Source organism: Fonsecaea multimorphosa (genome assembly GCF_000836435.1).
Source record: "Fonsecaea multimorphosa CBS 102226 unplaced genomic scaffold supercont1.17, whole genome shotgun sequence".
Taxonomy (NCBI): Eukaryota; Fungi; Ascomycota; class Eurotiomycetes; order Chaetothyriales; family Herpotrichiellaceae; genus Fonsecaea; species Fonsecaea multimorphosa.
The window spans coordinates 154,194-168,508 of record NW_015971651.1 but is presented as its reverse complement, the minus strand read 5'-3'; the positions used below and the strand labels follow the sequence as shown (position 1 = coordinate 168,508).

At 53.0% G+C, this 14,315-nt stretch overlaps 3 protein-coding genes across 3 annotated transcripts; 2 read left to right on the top strand and 1 right to left on the bottom strand.

Moving 5' to 3' along the window:
* Positions 1–7,652: 7,652 nt before the first annotated feature.
* Positions 7,653–10,634, bottom strand: Z520_07969 (uncharacterized protein; the record flags this gene model as incomplete). Its single annotated transcript, XM_016778466.1, has 1 exon — positions 7,653–10,634. One exon carries the CDS (start codon positions 10,632–10,634, stop codon positions 7,653–7,655), a length of 2,982 nt encoding a protein of 993 aa, XP_016630314.1.
* A 930-nt stretch (positions 10,635–11,564) lies between these two features.
* On the top strand, positions 11,565–12,087 carry Z520_07968 (uncharacterized protein; the record flags this gene model as incomplete). Its single annotated transcript, XM_016778465.1, has 3 exons — positions 11,565–11,626; positions 11,710–11,796; positions 11,871–12,087. The coding sequence occupies 3 exons, from the start codon at positions 11,565–11,567 to the stop codon at positions 12,085–12,087; spliced, it is 366 nt and encodes a 121-aa protein (XP_016630313.1).
* A 1,036-nt stretch (positions 12,088–13,123) lies between these two features.
* Positions 13,124–14,160, top strand: Z520_07967 (uncharacterized protein; the record flags this gene model as incomplete). The annotated part of the gene is made up of 2 exons (XM_016778464.1): positions 13,124–13,856; positions 13,913–14,160. 2 exons carry the CDS (start codon positions 13,124–13,126, stop codon positions 14,158–14,160), a joined length of 981 nt encoding a protein of 326 aa, XP_016630312.1.
* Positions 14,161–14,315: the final 155 nt, after the last annotated feature.

Sequence of the window (14,315 nt, the reverse complement as noted above, 5' to 3'; positions counted from 1 at the left end):
ACTACTAGCAGGTGTGCGGCGAGGCGGGTATGGGCAGGTGTGGGAAGGTGTGGGAGTTCTGCGAGTCTGGGAGATGCGAGTGGATCGCAGACTAGCAGTAGCAGCATTACTCGTAACTAGGTATTAGTGCCTCCGTGGGATACGGCCAGGGCATTCCCACGTTTCCTGTTCCTCGACAAGGGCCCCCCTTTTTAGCAAGCCTGGGCATTGGGGACTTGTAAGAGGGTGTATTTGACCCGGTATTGGATTGGTAAGATGCTTGGGGAGACCGTGGGGACATGGCTCCATGGCTGCAGTGGTCATCACCATCATGTCATAACTCCTGCCTGACCATCCTGGCAGCCTGGGTGCCCCAATCTGGTACCTGAGCAGCCTCTCATCGCAGTGAGGCGCATAGTACCGAGTACCTGACTTGCAGGTTGGAGTCCTTGACCTCATCCTGTTCTTCAGGATTCCTTCCTGTCTGTTTCTATTTCGAGTGACTACCTGGGTATCTACCTAGTACCTAGTCTCCACGTACATGTACGAACCGCCGCTTTGTACAATGGTCTACCCATGTACTAGGTAGGTAGGTAGGTATCTAACGAGGGTGTAAATGACTTGACAATTGATTTGGTCACCCAGTCGTGGCACTTTATCTACCGAATACTGGGCACAGTACCTGCTAAGGAAAGAGCGAGGGAAAAAAAGCCCAGGAGATTTTTTCCTTGGTGACGTGGGCCCCCTTGCTCCCTTTCCTACCTTCCTCCTGTTCCTCCCCTTGCTCCTCCCTTGCGCCCTCTCATTCCTCATTCTTGCTCTGGGCTCCTCCGTCCGAGTCCTCCACCAAACCCCAAGCCCTGGCCCCCCAGTATCAGCTCCCAGCGTCCAGCACCTAACAGCCGTCGCCAACGTAGCCCTTTTTTCTTCCACAACGTTTCTGCCTTGTTCTTCGCCTCCACTTCTCGCTTGGTTAAACTGGGAAAAGCTTGCGGAGCCGGAGGTGGGCAGGGGCAAACAAACCGCTCTTCGTCTTCACAAAAACTGCCCTCCGCTCTCTTCCACCTCCTCATTTCTCCCGGGTTTTCACATTTTTCCCTGGCCCTCGCCGTAAAGCCCACGCAATCGCTTCCCTTAGCCCCTGATCCTAGAAGAAGAAAGAATACCTAGTAATACCTGACCAAACTAGGTACCTCGTACTCACAGTACTACGTGCAGACTGGCCACTGTTTCCGTCTTCGTTCCCTTGTCCTTGTCGACTCCCCTTGGTCTAATTCGCAATTCTGCCATTTCATCCATCCTCGCTTCTTGGTCCAATTTTTTCTCGCCTCCCCAGGGTTCATCGGTTTCGCCATCTGAATCACGACAGAATCTTCCACTCATTTTCGATCTTGGCTCTAGAAATGCGCCTGCGCCCATGTCCGTCTAAATCCTACCCTTTCCCCCCTTTTTCCTCTTGCCCCCCAGTGCCCTCCTTAGGAGTAGCTCACTTTCCGCTTACCCATGTCATTGTTCACGTTCAAGTGTTCACCCTCCCAATCATCCGGTTCCGTCCGTCATATCACACAAGTATAGTTAGATGGTCCCATTCAACGGGCGATTGCCTAGGAGCGAGTCCATTGTAGTCAAGTCGGGCTGGATACACGATGGTCATGTGGTGGCACGTGCAGAGTACAGATGGGAAGCCCCATGGCCAATTCAGCTGACGGCATGAGCTTCTTCTGCAACAACGCTTTCTAGGTCAAATCAATCGCTTGGACGGCATCTAGACGGCGGGCGCAAGGGCAGGTCAAAAAGCCTAGCCTCGTCTCAACACTCCGCTGACCAGTTCTGCTGCACAGGACCGAATCTGGCCGTCTCAAGTGTGTCCGCTGACGATGCATCCCTCCACATTCCAACGCGCAGACACGAGCCCATGAACCAGCCAAAGAACCTGCCCTTACGCATTCAAGAATCGTGCATCATCTGCAGCCCGCCTGTCGCATCGTGCCGACCAGCTGCGGCTTAGGTCGCGAGTTACTAGAAGCCTTTGGACCGAGCTCGATCAAGACAACACGAGTTGACATGCATACAATGGCGATTTCTGCAGCGCACCGCCTACGTGGCAGATGTCAACTCCAATCTTTCTCGGATCCTCCTGCAGCTGCGAGTCAATAGCCCGCGAACCCCCACACTGATGACCACCGCTTGGACCAGATTACAATCTGGTGTTCACCCTGCGCGGCATCTAGAATGTGCCCTGTGTGCGTGTTGTTGTTTTTGGTGTTCCACACACTCGCTCCAACGACCTCGGGACCCTACCTAGGTAGACTCGCCCGAACCACAGAGGGGACTCCATGCGTCCATAGAAGAAGTCTGCGGTCTGACACAGGAGTATTTCATTTCTTAAGCCCTTCAAGGAGAAAGTTCTTGCACGGTCTGACAATGGACGCCTGGTTTTGGACGGCTTAATGGCACTTTCAGCATATCTGCTCTATGAAGTAAGCGGGATCCCTTGGTTTGGCATCTGGTGACACTGCACGGCCTAGAGGAGATCATGCTGTCCTCCGTAGAAGTTGGGCAGTTTGTCCTGCATGTCATATGTACATCTGACTCAATATGGAAACAATGGTCGTTGGATGTTGGTGGAAGCCCTCTCGTGGCACTTCCGACGGACTTTATTTGCGGGCAGTGGTCAAGCCCCAAGTGGTCGAACTCGCACTGATGTCAGACTTGAAGACCTAGGTACTTCAAGGTTTCCAGCTGGAGAAAATGCGGTTGAAATGACGGGTATTGGCGTATCCAAGAACCGACCCGTTGGGCCTCACTAGTCGACGCTAGGCACCCATCATCCGTCCGGGCAGCCAACCTGTTTGATTTTCCCCCCTTCCATCAACACTGCCTCATCAAGCCCACCAGCCCACAAGCCCACAAATCCAAGTTCCTAAGTCCGGGTGTTCGGTCGACGAAAAACCTACCTGTACTCGGTGCTCCGTACTATCATTCCTTCAATGCGACTGCGGCACGTCCTAGTCCTGTCCACGTTGCTTTTGGCCCCAGAAGATCGTCAGGCGCCAACAATTGTCCCTGCACAACCATGGATCCCCCCAGGGCCACGTACGTCGGGCGCAGCAAAGAGGTTCTGAGGCGAAATGAAGACGGGAGCCAGCAATGGCAGAGACACCTTGATCCAACCAACAGGCGGTCGATGTGCATGCCTTGTGCCAGGCTGCTGACTCTGTCACTTAGAGAGAGCCCACTCATTCCGGGCGTGAATACCGGGAAGGACTACGACCATTCGTCCCATATTCACCTATGTGTCTGACGCTGATTATTGATCTATACCTGTCTCTGCTCACCCTGAACCTTGCTAGCTCTCCCCCTCTCCGCAACACCGGCAAGCAAAATCGACCTGTACCTGTTTCAGAAAAGCATAAGAGGTGGTGCCGCCAGGCCGATAACCGGATCGAAGGTGGATCGAATTGACGTCGTGCCCCCTCGCTTGTCGGGTAGCTCGGACGCCCTAACTGGCCAGGAGATAAGACCAGAGCAGTGATGGGCATTGGGCAGACGCACCCCGGATTTAGCCACGCCTCCATCACATCATTCGTCTTGAACGCCCAGAAGCCTCGGCCGGACAGGGTGCCTTGTCCTAGACTCCTAGCTGTCCTCTGACGTGGGGGGATTGCCCAGCCCCGAGAGACTAGGATACCCATTGGCCCCTCAATGGCAGTTTGGGCTCAATTGGCTGAGCACCACCGCCGCCCACCAACTGGCACCAAGAGCCCTCTGGTTTTCAGCTGCGAAGCTTCGACGGCTTCCTCCATTTTCCTTCTGGACCTCGCATCCGCGCTCCGGCCGTTTCGACTTGCACCTTGATGGAAGTGGGCGTTCCGCGTACAGCTCAAATGCGACACGGTCCGCATTTATCCCCTCAAGTTTTGCGGCGTGACGAGAGGCTGGAACACTCTTCCATCTACCAACAGCGCTTGTTGATTAGTGAAAGCCTGTCTTCGCTGTCACACCGCCCCGAAGTGCATCTTCCACTCTTTGCGCGTCCTGCACGGATTAGCTTTCAATTCGTCAACCCTTTCGCAAACCGTATCACTGGGCTTGCAACAATAACAATCCGTCACGAGACCAGCTAGTTTGATTATTCCAAGGAATTTCGTCCCTTTTCGGACGAATCAGACAACCGGGCGATGGCAAAATTATCCTCTGACTGCATTGCCTACATCATTTTGGGGACGGGATTCGCCATTGTGCGCTGGCAAGCTCTCCTATTTCTGCCTTGTCGGTGCATTCCCCCACTCATAAGCGCCGTGGGATGTATACGGAGTCCTCGGTTCTAATTCGCGCTGGGTTACAGAGAGTAAACATCCCTAGCATTCCGCGTATCAACGTTGTGGAGAAGTCCAGGCTTGCTTCGGAAATGACTATTGTGCAGTCAACGCACTCGTGACCTTCATATGCGACCATCAATTCCTGCTTTAGAGATTATTGACACGTCACAGTCAGCGGCAGCGGGTTTGATTGAAACACTCTGGCTAGGGGCAAATTTCCGGCCAGGCGAAAGGCGATTCCCGGAGTCAAGAATCGCCAAGCGGAAAAGTGCTACGCGCTGGTGATAGACTGGTCCTATGATGACAATCAGGATACATTCGTACAAGGTACGTGCTTGCAGTTGAGTCGAAGTTACAGTACTCTCCACCTTGCCTGTGTTGCTTCTCTCCCTGTCTGCCTTTCTTGAACAGAACTCCGGATTATCCGACCTTGTGGGGCTGATGATTCTATGTTAATATGATGATGCCACTGGAAGACCTGCTTTTTCTGGTTTCCCTGGGGTCGTACCAATAGGTTTGGCCGTGACGACGTTCAAGCTGATGTTTTGCGCCATCTTTGCCTTCTCTTTTCTGCCTCTTGGGTCCAGCTGCAGGCTTATTTGATTCGCAGACTTAGGCATTGCCGGCCCTTGCGTCCACCAAACTTGGAAACACGAATTATCAGCTCATGTCCACCACAACCTAAACCCACAGTTGAGACGTTGGCTCAATCATCGGTCCCCATTTCATCCTTTGATAACTCTCCCGAAGTACGACAGAAACCCCGGCAATTCCAGGGACAATCCTTTGTCTTCAGACAACACTTCCAGGGATCGATGTGGATATCTCCATGCCACGATGAACAACAGGGTCTGTTCGCGCCTTCCAGGGATGATCGGGGTCTCCAAACTTGGCCCCAACCCTGAAACACCAAAAATTTGTTCGACTGCGGAGAAACTCAGCCCCGGTACCGAACTTGCTCTATCTCTTGCAATCTAAAGTCCAAGATAAGGTTATCCTCCGACAGCGATCGCTCTTGCGAAAAAGGGGTTGTCGCTCCTTTTGAGCATTCCCTGCAGGACGAGATCAATTTCAAACCCCCACATCAAGGACGAGTGCAGCCTTCCTTGCCGGGGATGTATCTCCTGCAAGCAATACAGGGTTCATCAGGGTCCGATGAGTATCACTGCGCATGATGGTGGAATGAGCAGCATGGCCAGGAAGCGCAGCCTGAAGCCGCTGAGACCTAGATTAGCGCGAATCCGGTACTGCAACTGCTTGCGACGCCAATGAGCCACGATGCACACAAGTCGCGTCAAACTTCCTGTCAAGACGTGACGTGGCCTTCAAGTCAGTTACCAAAATTTGATTCCGTACTTACCAGTACGGCAGAAACAGGTATCGAGCTCGTACCCTGGCCGTCTAGAAAGCTTCGCCACGACTCGCAAGGACTACTCGAACCGTCTTGATTGCTGGAGATGGGAGATCTCCACCGCAATCTTTCGGTCGCCGTTCGTTACTCGGAACTATTATTATTGTGCACCGAGACTGATTGTCCGTCCGAAACCCATCATTCTCGAGTGTTTACCGGTATGAATGTCTCCCAGCAACCTGATCATCAAAGAGACAAGGGAAACACTTTTCTTGTTCTGGTTGTACCCTGTCTTCCTTTGTTGAGAACAGTGAGCTGGGCTTGCGCACGCTGTGAAGGGACCATCCAATGGACATCCAGTCCAATGCTTATCCGCATCGCCACAGGTACAACTATGATATTTGATTGCGCAGTCCGAGAGGTCCGCTACCCTCCGATTCGCCTAGCTGCTCATGCATCCGTCCACAATCTCATCCGGGAATACACGCAAACAGACTTGCTTGACGCGCGTGCGAAGCCAAAATGCTACCGAACGACTTACTTTTTTGAATTTTCTTTCTTATGTTTTCTTTCTTTTCCGCTAAAATCCAAAGTCGGCGAGGCGTGACTGCGTTCGGATGTACCTTCATACTTCCGAAGTGGATGGCTGTGTACCTAGGCAGGTATAATTCGCGGGGAAGTTGGACGGTTGACCAACCAAAGCCCGTGGTTATCTGTCGAGCATTGAAGATGACCCGGAAGTTTGAATTGATTAATTGATTGAATGACTGATTGAGTGACAGGGTCTGCTCTTGGCTCAACAAAAGCGACAAACAGACTCCATCTGACAGTCGGTCAACCCAATGACTAGGTATCCCGTCGTTGGTATGTTGTGCTATTGAGTACGTACGTGTCAAAAACTCCTATGTCCTTTTCCGCTCCCGATGTCGCAGATCCACACGTCCAAAGTCTACGCGCCGACTGCCCTCAGGGCCGAAAGCAGCTGCTCCATCCCCCTTGGACCTTATTCGAATCAATGGCCAGACTCAAGGCCAAACGTCAAAAGCCAAAAGCCAAAGGCCAAGCCAAAACAAAAACAAACAGTAGGAGCAAACCGGAGAGTGAACGGGTGGCCGAGGCAAAGAACAAGGCAAGGCAAGGTAAGGGAAGGCAAAACAAGTCAGGATGAGAGAGAGAACAGAGGAGAGGAGAGAACAGGAAGCCACTCGAGCACTGTCCAGCCCGAAGCACAGCACCGGATGAGGTAGCGACAAGTCATACCCAGTATTATGAGTATTGTAAGCCCCCAATTCTCCTTCCAATTCCCATTCCTGTTTTAATTCCGTTCATGTTCGTCTTACATCTGCGCGCCGCATTGCATCTCATCCAAGTCCAAAGCAAGACAGGTAAAGTCAAGACGCGTGCTGCCCGCCGGGGTCAGCGCGAGGAAAACCACCTGTAGTCACGATCTAAGTAAGAGATAGTGAATGTAGGAGGAGGACAAGGCGAAAAGGGGAGGGGGAAAGTTGAGAATACTACTTGAAGGCTATATATACTGGGTATACATGGCTACACGTCCATGTCCCGTGTCCACGTCCACGTCCATGAAAATGCATACCTAGGTAGGTGACAAGGGTCCCAGGACCGGGCACATTCTCATCCATAAAACACGGTGAATCGAATCCTCTCTCTTGCACATGATCACACATTCGATTGACTGGGCCTCGGGCTATGCGAACACGTATCCGAGTAGAGCGACGCTTCATATCTCTTCTGACTGCGGCGTCACTTCTATTCCAACCTGCAAACACACATGGTCCTTATCATACGCCTTGCTGAAAACTCAATGCCCATGTTGTACAACACACCAGTGCCGGACACATTGTTCGGTTGCGACAAGCTCTCCACTACCTCTAGTAGGCAAACCGTCACTCTGACTTCGACATCGTATGCACGACTGGGCAACTTCTGCCATAATTACAACATCCTTGTGGTAGTGGCTACCGCATCGCGGTAGTCCACTACCCGTCCGCAATGCGCCTCCTCTTTCTTGCCGTTCCCGTTCCCGATGCTGCCGGTGTACTCGGTGTTGCTCCTTCATCCTCTTTCTCAACACTCGACGAGTGTCTGAGGCTTGGGTTGGCGCTGATAACGACGCTCACATTCGAACTTGCATTGCCACTGGAACTCCCCTGTACCGGGACTTGGAGCGCTGACTTCAGGTTGCTCGGAGCCGAGTTCGCGACCGTGTGCTCTGACTCTGGGTTCAAGCCAGCGCCCACGTTTCCCAGTCTTTCATGCTCAAGCTCTTTCCACTTCCTAAGCTTGCTCATAACGTCCTCGAACATCTCTCGCGTGTCAGAAATGATGCCGACCTCCTCGCCAGAACTGCCGCCATCCGATCCCTCACTCTCTACCGCTCCTGCATCATTATCTCCATCCGCGTCTTTGAATGGAGGAGCAACATCCCCACCCCGTCTCCTTAGACGTAGAGAGCGGCCGAATCCACGTTCTGAGCTCGGTAGAGGGTTGAACATGACTGCGTTTGCGAACATCCGGACAAGCTCCAACTCCAGCTGCGCCGAGTTCACTATTCCTTTGGGAGGGACAAGGTCTTCTGTTGCTCTGACAATATAAACACCGTTTCCCAGCGCCCTTTCGCCCCCAGTCGAATTCCCATCCAATGCAGTGGTGGTTGCAGTTGTCGAGAGCGCTGTCGCATTGGGCGTAGAAAACTGCTCACCTTCACCATGATTTCCGGCTGCGGTTTTACTTTCGGCTCTCTCTTCGAGTGCCTCAATCGCGGCCAAAGCCGCTCTCCCTCCTTTCGTAATCGCCGCCTTGATGCTCTTCAGATCCTGAGGTTTCGATACAAGATCTTTATATCCCGGCGCATCGCGCTCGGAAAGCGGTTTGGCGAAGATGCTCGCGAGTTTGTGGGAGACGAGGTCATTGAGCAAGAGCTGAGCCGTTTTTGCGAAACGTCTCGATACACACACGAGTGAGGGATCGTGCGAAAGAGAAGTCGAGAATTGGCGACCCACAGAGTGTTCGGGGTGCAAACGTGTTATTGCGGTAGTTACTGGTGATGGTAACTGCGTTGGAAGTGAGGCCGGAGGAGTGGCAGAGTCACGATTAACTGATCGCTTGCGTTTATTCATACCGGTAGTTGGTGGGATCAGATCAGTTTTAGAGGTCGCGGTACTAGTTCGAGGTCTTCCACGCCGATTGCCGGTTCGTTGGGTTGGCTGCTCTGTATCCGACGGTATTGGCACGGGAGTACTGGGTGGTTCAGCCTTGATCTTTTGAGCCTGTCCACCCTTCTTACGCCTGTCCGTGGGTGTATCCGACGTGAAGGAAGCAAGCGACTGCGACCGGGATCCAGCAAAGGCGCCGGGGGTTGCACTTGTTGCTTGTCGGCCTCTAGCCGCCTGTGCAACTTCTCGCGTGGAGGGACCACTTTCGTCGACTTTTTGGTCGGCCTTGCCAGGGGATTTCGACACCGTTCCTGCCCGGGTCGGCGATTCCGTATCCGTGAGAGGACTAACCTCGCGCTCTGGTCGTGTCGGGCTAGGTGGCCGTGCACCCATGGGAATTTGAGCACGCTTTTTCCATGGTGTTGATGATCTTCCTCTCTGTGATTCCTGCCGCGAGTCACTTCTAGGTATCGGTGTCATATTCGCAGAACCAGGATAGCCATAGTATGGCTGGCCAGGCTGTGGTGATGGCCATATTTGAGGATGTGGAGGCTGGCCCTGGTAATGAATCGGTGCACTTTGAGGATACGGGGCATAACCTGGATGATGTGGAGTTTGATATGGTATTGCATGCCGCCCAGTAGGTGATTGCATGTAATATGGCGAGTTGGGGTATGGCGGAGGCTGGGGGTATTGAGGAGGCATATGGTGAGGCCAGGGAGGTTGCTGAGGATACCCAGCATATCCTGGATACGGCTGCTGAGGTTGCATTGGGATAGGCGAGCCTCTTCCCTGACCAGATGCTGAACTTCCGCGCTTTTGAGCAGGAAATTCTGCAGGTGGGGGCATGTGAGGCGATCCCGCGTATTGTGGCAGTACCGGCACAGGTTGGCCCTGAGGGCCAGGCTGGAAATGTTGAGGGTTGATAGGGCCATAGTTTGGTCGTTGAGGAGAAGGAACCGGCAGGGTACGATGAAACGCTCCTGGCGATCGATGTGGAGGATGTGCTGGGGCTGGTTGTGCCGGTCTTATCGAAGCAGGTTCTGTTGATACTTTTGGAGCAATGGTGGGAGCAGGAGAACGAGCAGGAGTGACAGGTTGGTGTAGGCTGCTACGAACCGATGTAGGCGATGCCTCTGTATCTAATGCTGGAGCCGCTGCGACGCCCGAGCTGATCTGCTCGCTTTGACTCGCCTCGAGGCTAGCAGGCAGCGCTGCGGTCGTGGCATCAGTGCTGCTTTGGACTGCTGGCGGTTTGGGGATTTCCTCTGCGATCGTTTTAGGCGGTTCAACTCGTGGAGTTTTCTCTTGATCAGCATCGACGTGCTGCTTCTTATTGTTCTCTTCAGCCTTCTCCAGTTCTGCAATTTCGGCCTGCAGTCTGATGTAGTCCTCTTCCTCCTGTCGAATCTCTTTTATGGCCTGTTCCCTGAAGCGAGCATAGAGCTTGTCCACCAGTGCTTGCAATATCCTCTGTTCCTCTCCATCGCTTTCGGCTGCAGCTGGAGGAGCGGGCGAGGTGGACAACTTCCGCTTTCGCGGATTTGTGCCATTTAGACCGTTGTCGCCATTCACCATGGGAGGTGTCTGAGCATTCCTCTCTTCGACCAGGAGCTCATGGTATAGTCCTTGCAGCGCTGCGGCGGTCAAACGGGTGTGGTCATAAGTTTCGCTTTCTCGAATCAGCTGGTTGGCATTCAAGGCGGTCGCGATGCCTTCAAAAGCCGCGGTATCAGAACCATGATGGACGACAGACTGGCAGAATGCAAGTGTCTCATAAGGCGTGTAGGCTTTTAGTGAAGGCATCCCATCGTCGCGGTGGTTGAAGGAACAAGTCGCTCTGGCTGCAGATGCGACCGAGCCCAAGCGTGCCTCTTTAGGAAAGTCAAACCACCAACCCTACGGGGGACAAAGGCGCAGAAACGCGTCTAGGGACGACCTGGGAGGTGCAAGGCACAAGGAGAGTGGTGGTGGAGATGGAATGAAGGAAAATGCGGTGACACGAAATGAAACTGCTCAGTGCTTTGACGGTGAAATTTGCAAAATTGTTTGATGCGACAGACACGCTACACACTGTTTGGTGCAGGAAAAGTGCAAGGTGTAGAGGCACCCAACTGGTGCTAGCCTCTAGGTGAGCCTAGCCGAACGTTCTTGGTCTTTTCCGTGCCCCCAGCACCCACCAAGCACCAACAAAGGCTCCCAGAGTCCCAGCGGTTTCAGGGCGCAGGCGGCCAATTACTAGGGCTGGACGCCAGAGATCGGCATGCCCCAATCATCTTGAGGGGAGCCGAACTCTTCTAGTCGCTGCGCCCTAAACTCTCCCAGTGATGGGCACCGGTGGCCAGTTCCTCAGGGACCATCTCGACCGGTGAACCCCTTTTGCTAGGATGCTGGGCGCGACAAGCTCCTCAAAGGAGAATGCGGTCTGCCTCATCTGCCTCAGAGGGCGGAGAGGCAATCACGACCTCTACCTCGTAATTACATCCTCATCCTCCATCGCACCTGGGCAGACGGCATGAACCAGTCTGCCTGAGGCTGAGCCCGATTCTTGCTTCGCCAGACTTCGTCCACTTGACCTCGATCAAGTGACGCATTCGTTGATTTCAATCTGCTGCCTGTACGACTCATTCGCAACTGCAATATATCAATATCTCGACATCTCGGTCCCTTTCCTTGGTCCTTCGTTGTTCTCCTGTCCACCTTTTCACACAATACAATACACAACTCAACGATACCATGAGCGCATCCGACGAAGTCCATCCCGACGCGGGCTGGCAACCCAGTGGGCGCCCTCAATCGTAAGTATATACCTGCACCAAGCCGTCAATCCAACATTTCCCTCCACATGATCCCAAGATGCTAACTAGACACTCCTGCTTAGAACAATCGCCCTCGACTTCTCCGCCGCCCTGGACGATCTTTTCAAGCTCAATGGCATTGGCGCATTGGAGGAATCTGTGGTTCAGAAGTACGCCGTACCCCGGCCCTGCTCTTCCCCCACTTACCAATTGAACATCACTAACACCAACGCCTTGAATGCAGACAAGACACAGTCCTCTCTCAAAGATACGAACTCGAGACGCTAGAGACAAAACTGCGCGAAGCAGATGAAAAGCTGAAACGACTTGAAGCAAAGCACAGACGGCAGCAAAGCCAAATGATCACCAAACGGAAACCTGTGTCCGCCGCAGACAATGAAACGGAGGAAGACAGCTCCGGCGACAGTGACGCCAACAACAGACATGCTCTTCGCCAGTGAGAGCAAATGGGACTGGGCAAGGTACCTAGGTGTCGCAAGAACATGGTTGCTGGTTCCTGATGGTTACTTATGCTTTTTCCTGGCGTTGCCAAATCAACGATGGATGGGTTCGTACCTTGTTTGGCTTTGGGATTGCAAACATACCCCTTTTGTGTTATGATGCATTGGGTAGACGCCGGGCTGTTTTGGCGTTTTGGGTACCAGAAGATTTCTCTCGGTCTAGAGAAATCAAAGAAGCTGCTTTCCTTGGCCGCATTTGTAGAGAGTACTCTATTGCTCTAATCCTAATGGTACAGCGTTGAGATTCGCTTCTCATGTTTTGCTCTTTGGTGACAAGGTCTTGGTGATGCGTGACATGCGTGCCGATTTCAGATACGACGAACGACGTGGTCGGCCTTGCTTCCTAGGACGCTTGCTCGGAAGCATCTCAATTCCATTCCGAGCACGTTCCCATGAGGATAAAGGCAAAATACAAGAAGAAAAAGTCGGCAGGAAGCACAGATGTCGGCGACATTATACTAGGTAGTAAGAAATCTGATTCGGCCACCAAAGCGAACCCGAACCCGATACCGACCCAGGTCTCCAGCTCAGCCGTCCTACTCGTAGGTGCGCAGATGCTAGGGGTTGGATTAATCAGATATACGCGTCAATCCCGACCTATTCCGGTTAAGGTCGATATTTCTTATGCAGGCACGGCAGGTGTGTTGAGCTATCAAAGGGAGATGTTACTCGGCCGATCGTCACCTGGTTGACACTGGCCTTGAGAGAGACAAAGCGTCAGAGATCACCTGAGAAGTGCACGCAAAGAGAGGGGAAACAGCTTTGCTGCACTTGTGATAAGAAGGAGTCTGGACCTGAGCTGGAAGCCCTTCTTTTTTTTTCTCGTCTTCGCCAGAAGTCATAAATTTAGAGTTGGTAAGGCCTGCGGTGAGGTTCTCCAGTATTCCACAAGGTTGTGTATATAAGAGATACAGATTGTCAGCCTCATCACCCAATTTTCCTGGTTGATCGATTTTCAGGGAGAAACGTATACAAAATGACGGCGACAATGAAAGCTGCGGTGATTTACCAGCCCGGTGGGCCCGAGGTTCTCAAGATCGAAGACCTTCCGATTCCCACGCCCCAGGAGGACGAGGTCCTCATCCACATCAAAGCCTTTGGCCTCAATCGCTCCGAGCTCTTCACTCGCCAGGGCCACAGTCCCGGTGTCAAATTCCCCCGTGTGTTGGGCATCGAGGCCGCTGGTGTTGTCGAAAAGTGCCCCAGCGGCAAATTCAAGGTCGGTCAAAAGGTGGCCACTGCCATGGGAGGCATGGGTCGCGACTTCAACGGCGGCTACGCCGAATATACCTGCGTCAAGGTGGACAACACGCAGGCGCTGGACACAGACCTGGATTGGACCATCGTGGGTGGTGTGCCGGAGATGCTGCAGACGAGTTACGGCTGTCTGTTCAAAGCACTCAAATTGAGTCGTGAGGATCGTTTGCTCATTCGAGGGGGGACCACCTCTGTCGGGTTGGCGGCGGCGGCCATTGCGAAGAACCACGGTTGCTTTGTTGCGGGTACGACAAGGAATGCTGGCAAAGCCACGGCCGAATTGATGCACAAGAGTGGAATTGAGCAGATCTTCGTCGATGATGGCCATGTCGCCGAGCAGGTCAAAGACAACAAATTCGATAAAGTCTTGGAGTTGGTGGGGACAACCACTCTACGAGATTCCTTGCGATGTGCTGTTGAGGGTGGCATCGTATGCATGGCGGGCATCGTTGGTAGGCACAGAATGCGTCCTCTTTTAGTCAGAGTCGAGCTGCTGATGATGTCCCAGGAAACAGCTGGACTATGGAAAACCTCTCCCCAATGGAGCTAATCCCCCATACTGTCTGTTTGACAGTTTATTCTGGCGGTCCGGACGAGTTCAAAGAGACTCCCCTGAATGACTTGCTCAAGCAGATCGAGGCAGGCACTTTGCCCATTCAGATTGGGAGAGTATTCAAGTTGGACCAGATTGTCGAGGCACACGATACCATGGAGAAGAACCTCGCGCGCGGCAAGATTGTCGTCTTGACAGAGTGAAGAATGTAAAGGAAGAACAGAGGACTGGTAGTCCTTCTAATTCCTTCGTCCAAGCGCATTGGACAACGACGCTCGCAGTGGGGAATGACATAAGCATATTGCGATCCAGAAATGGAAGGAATGAATTGCTCTTTTCGACATCTGCGTCGGCTATT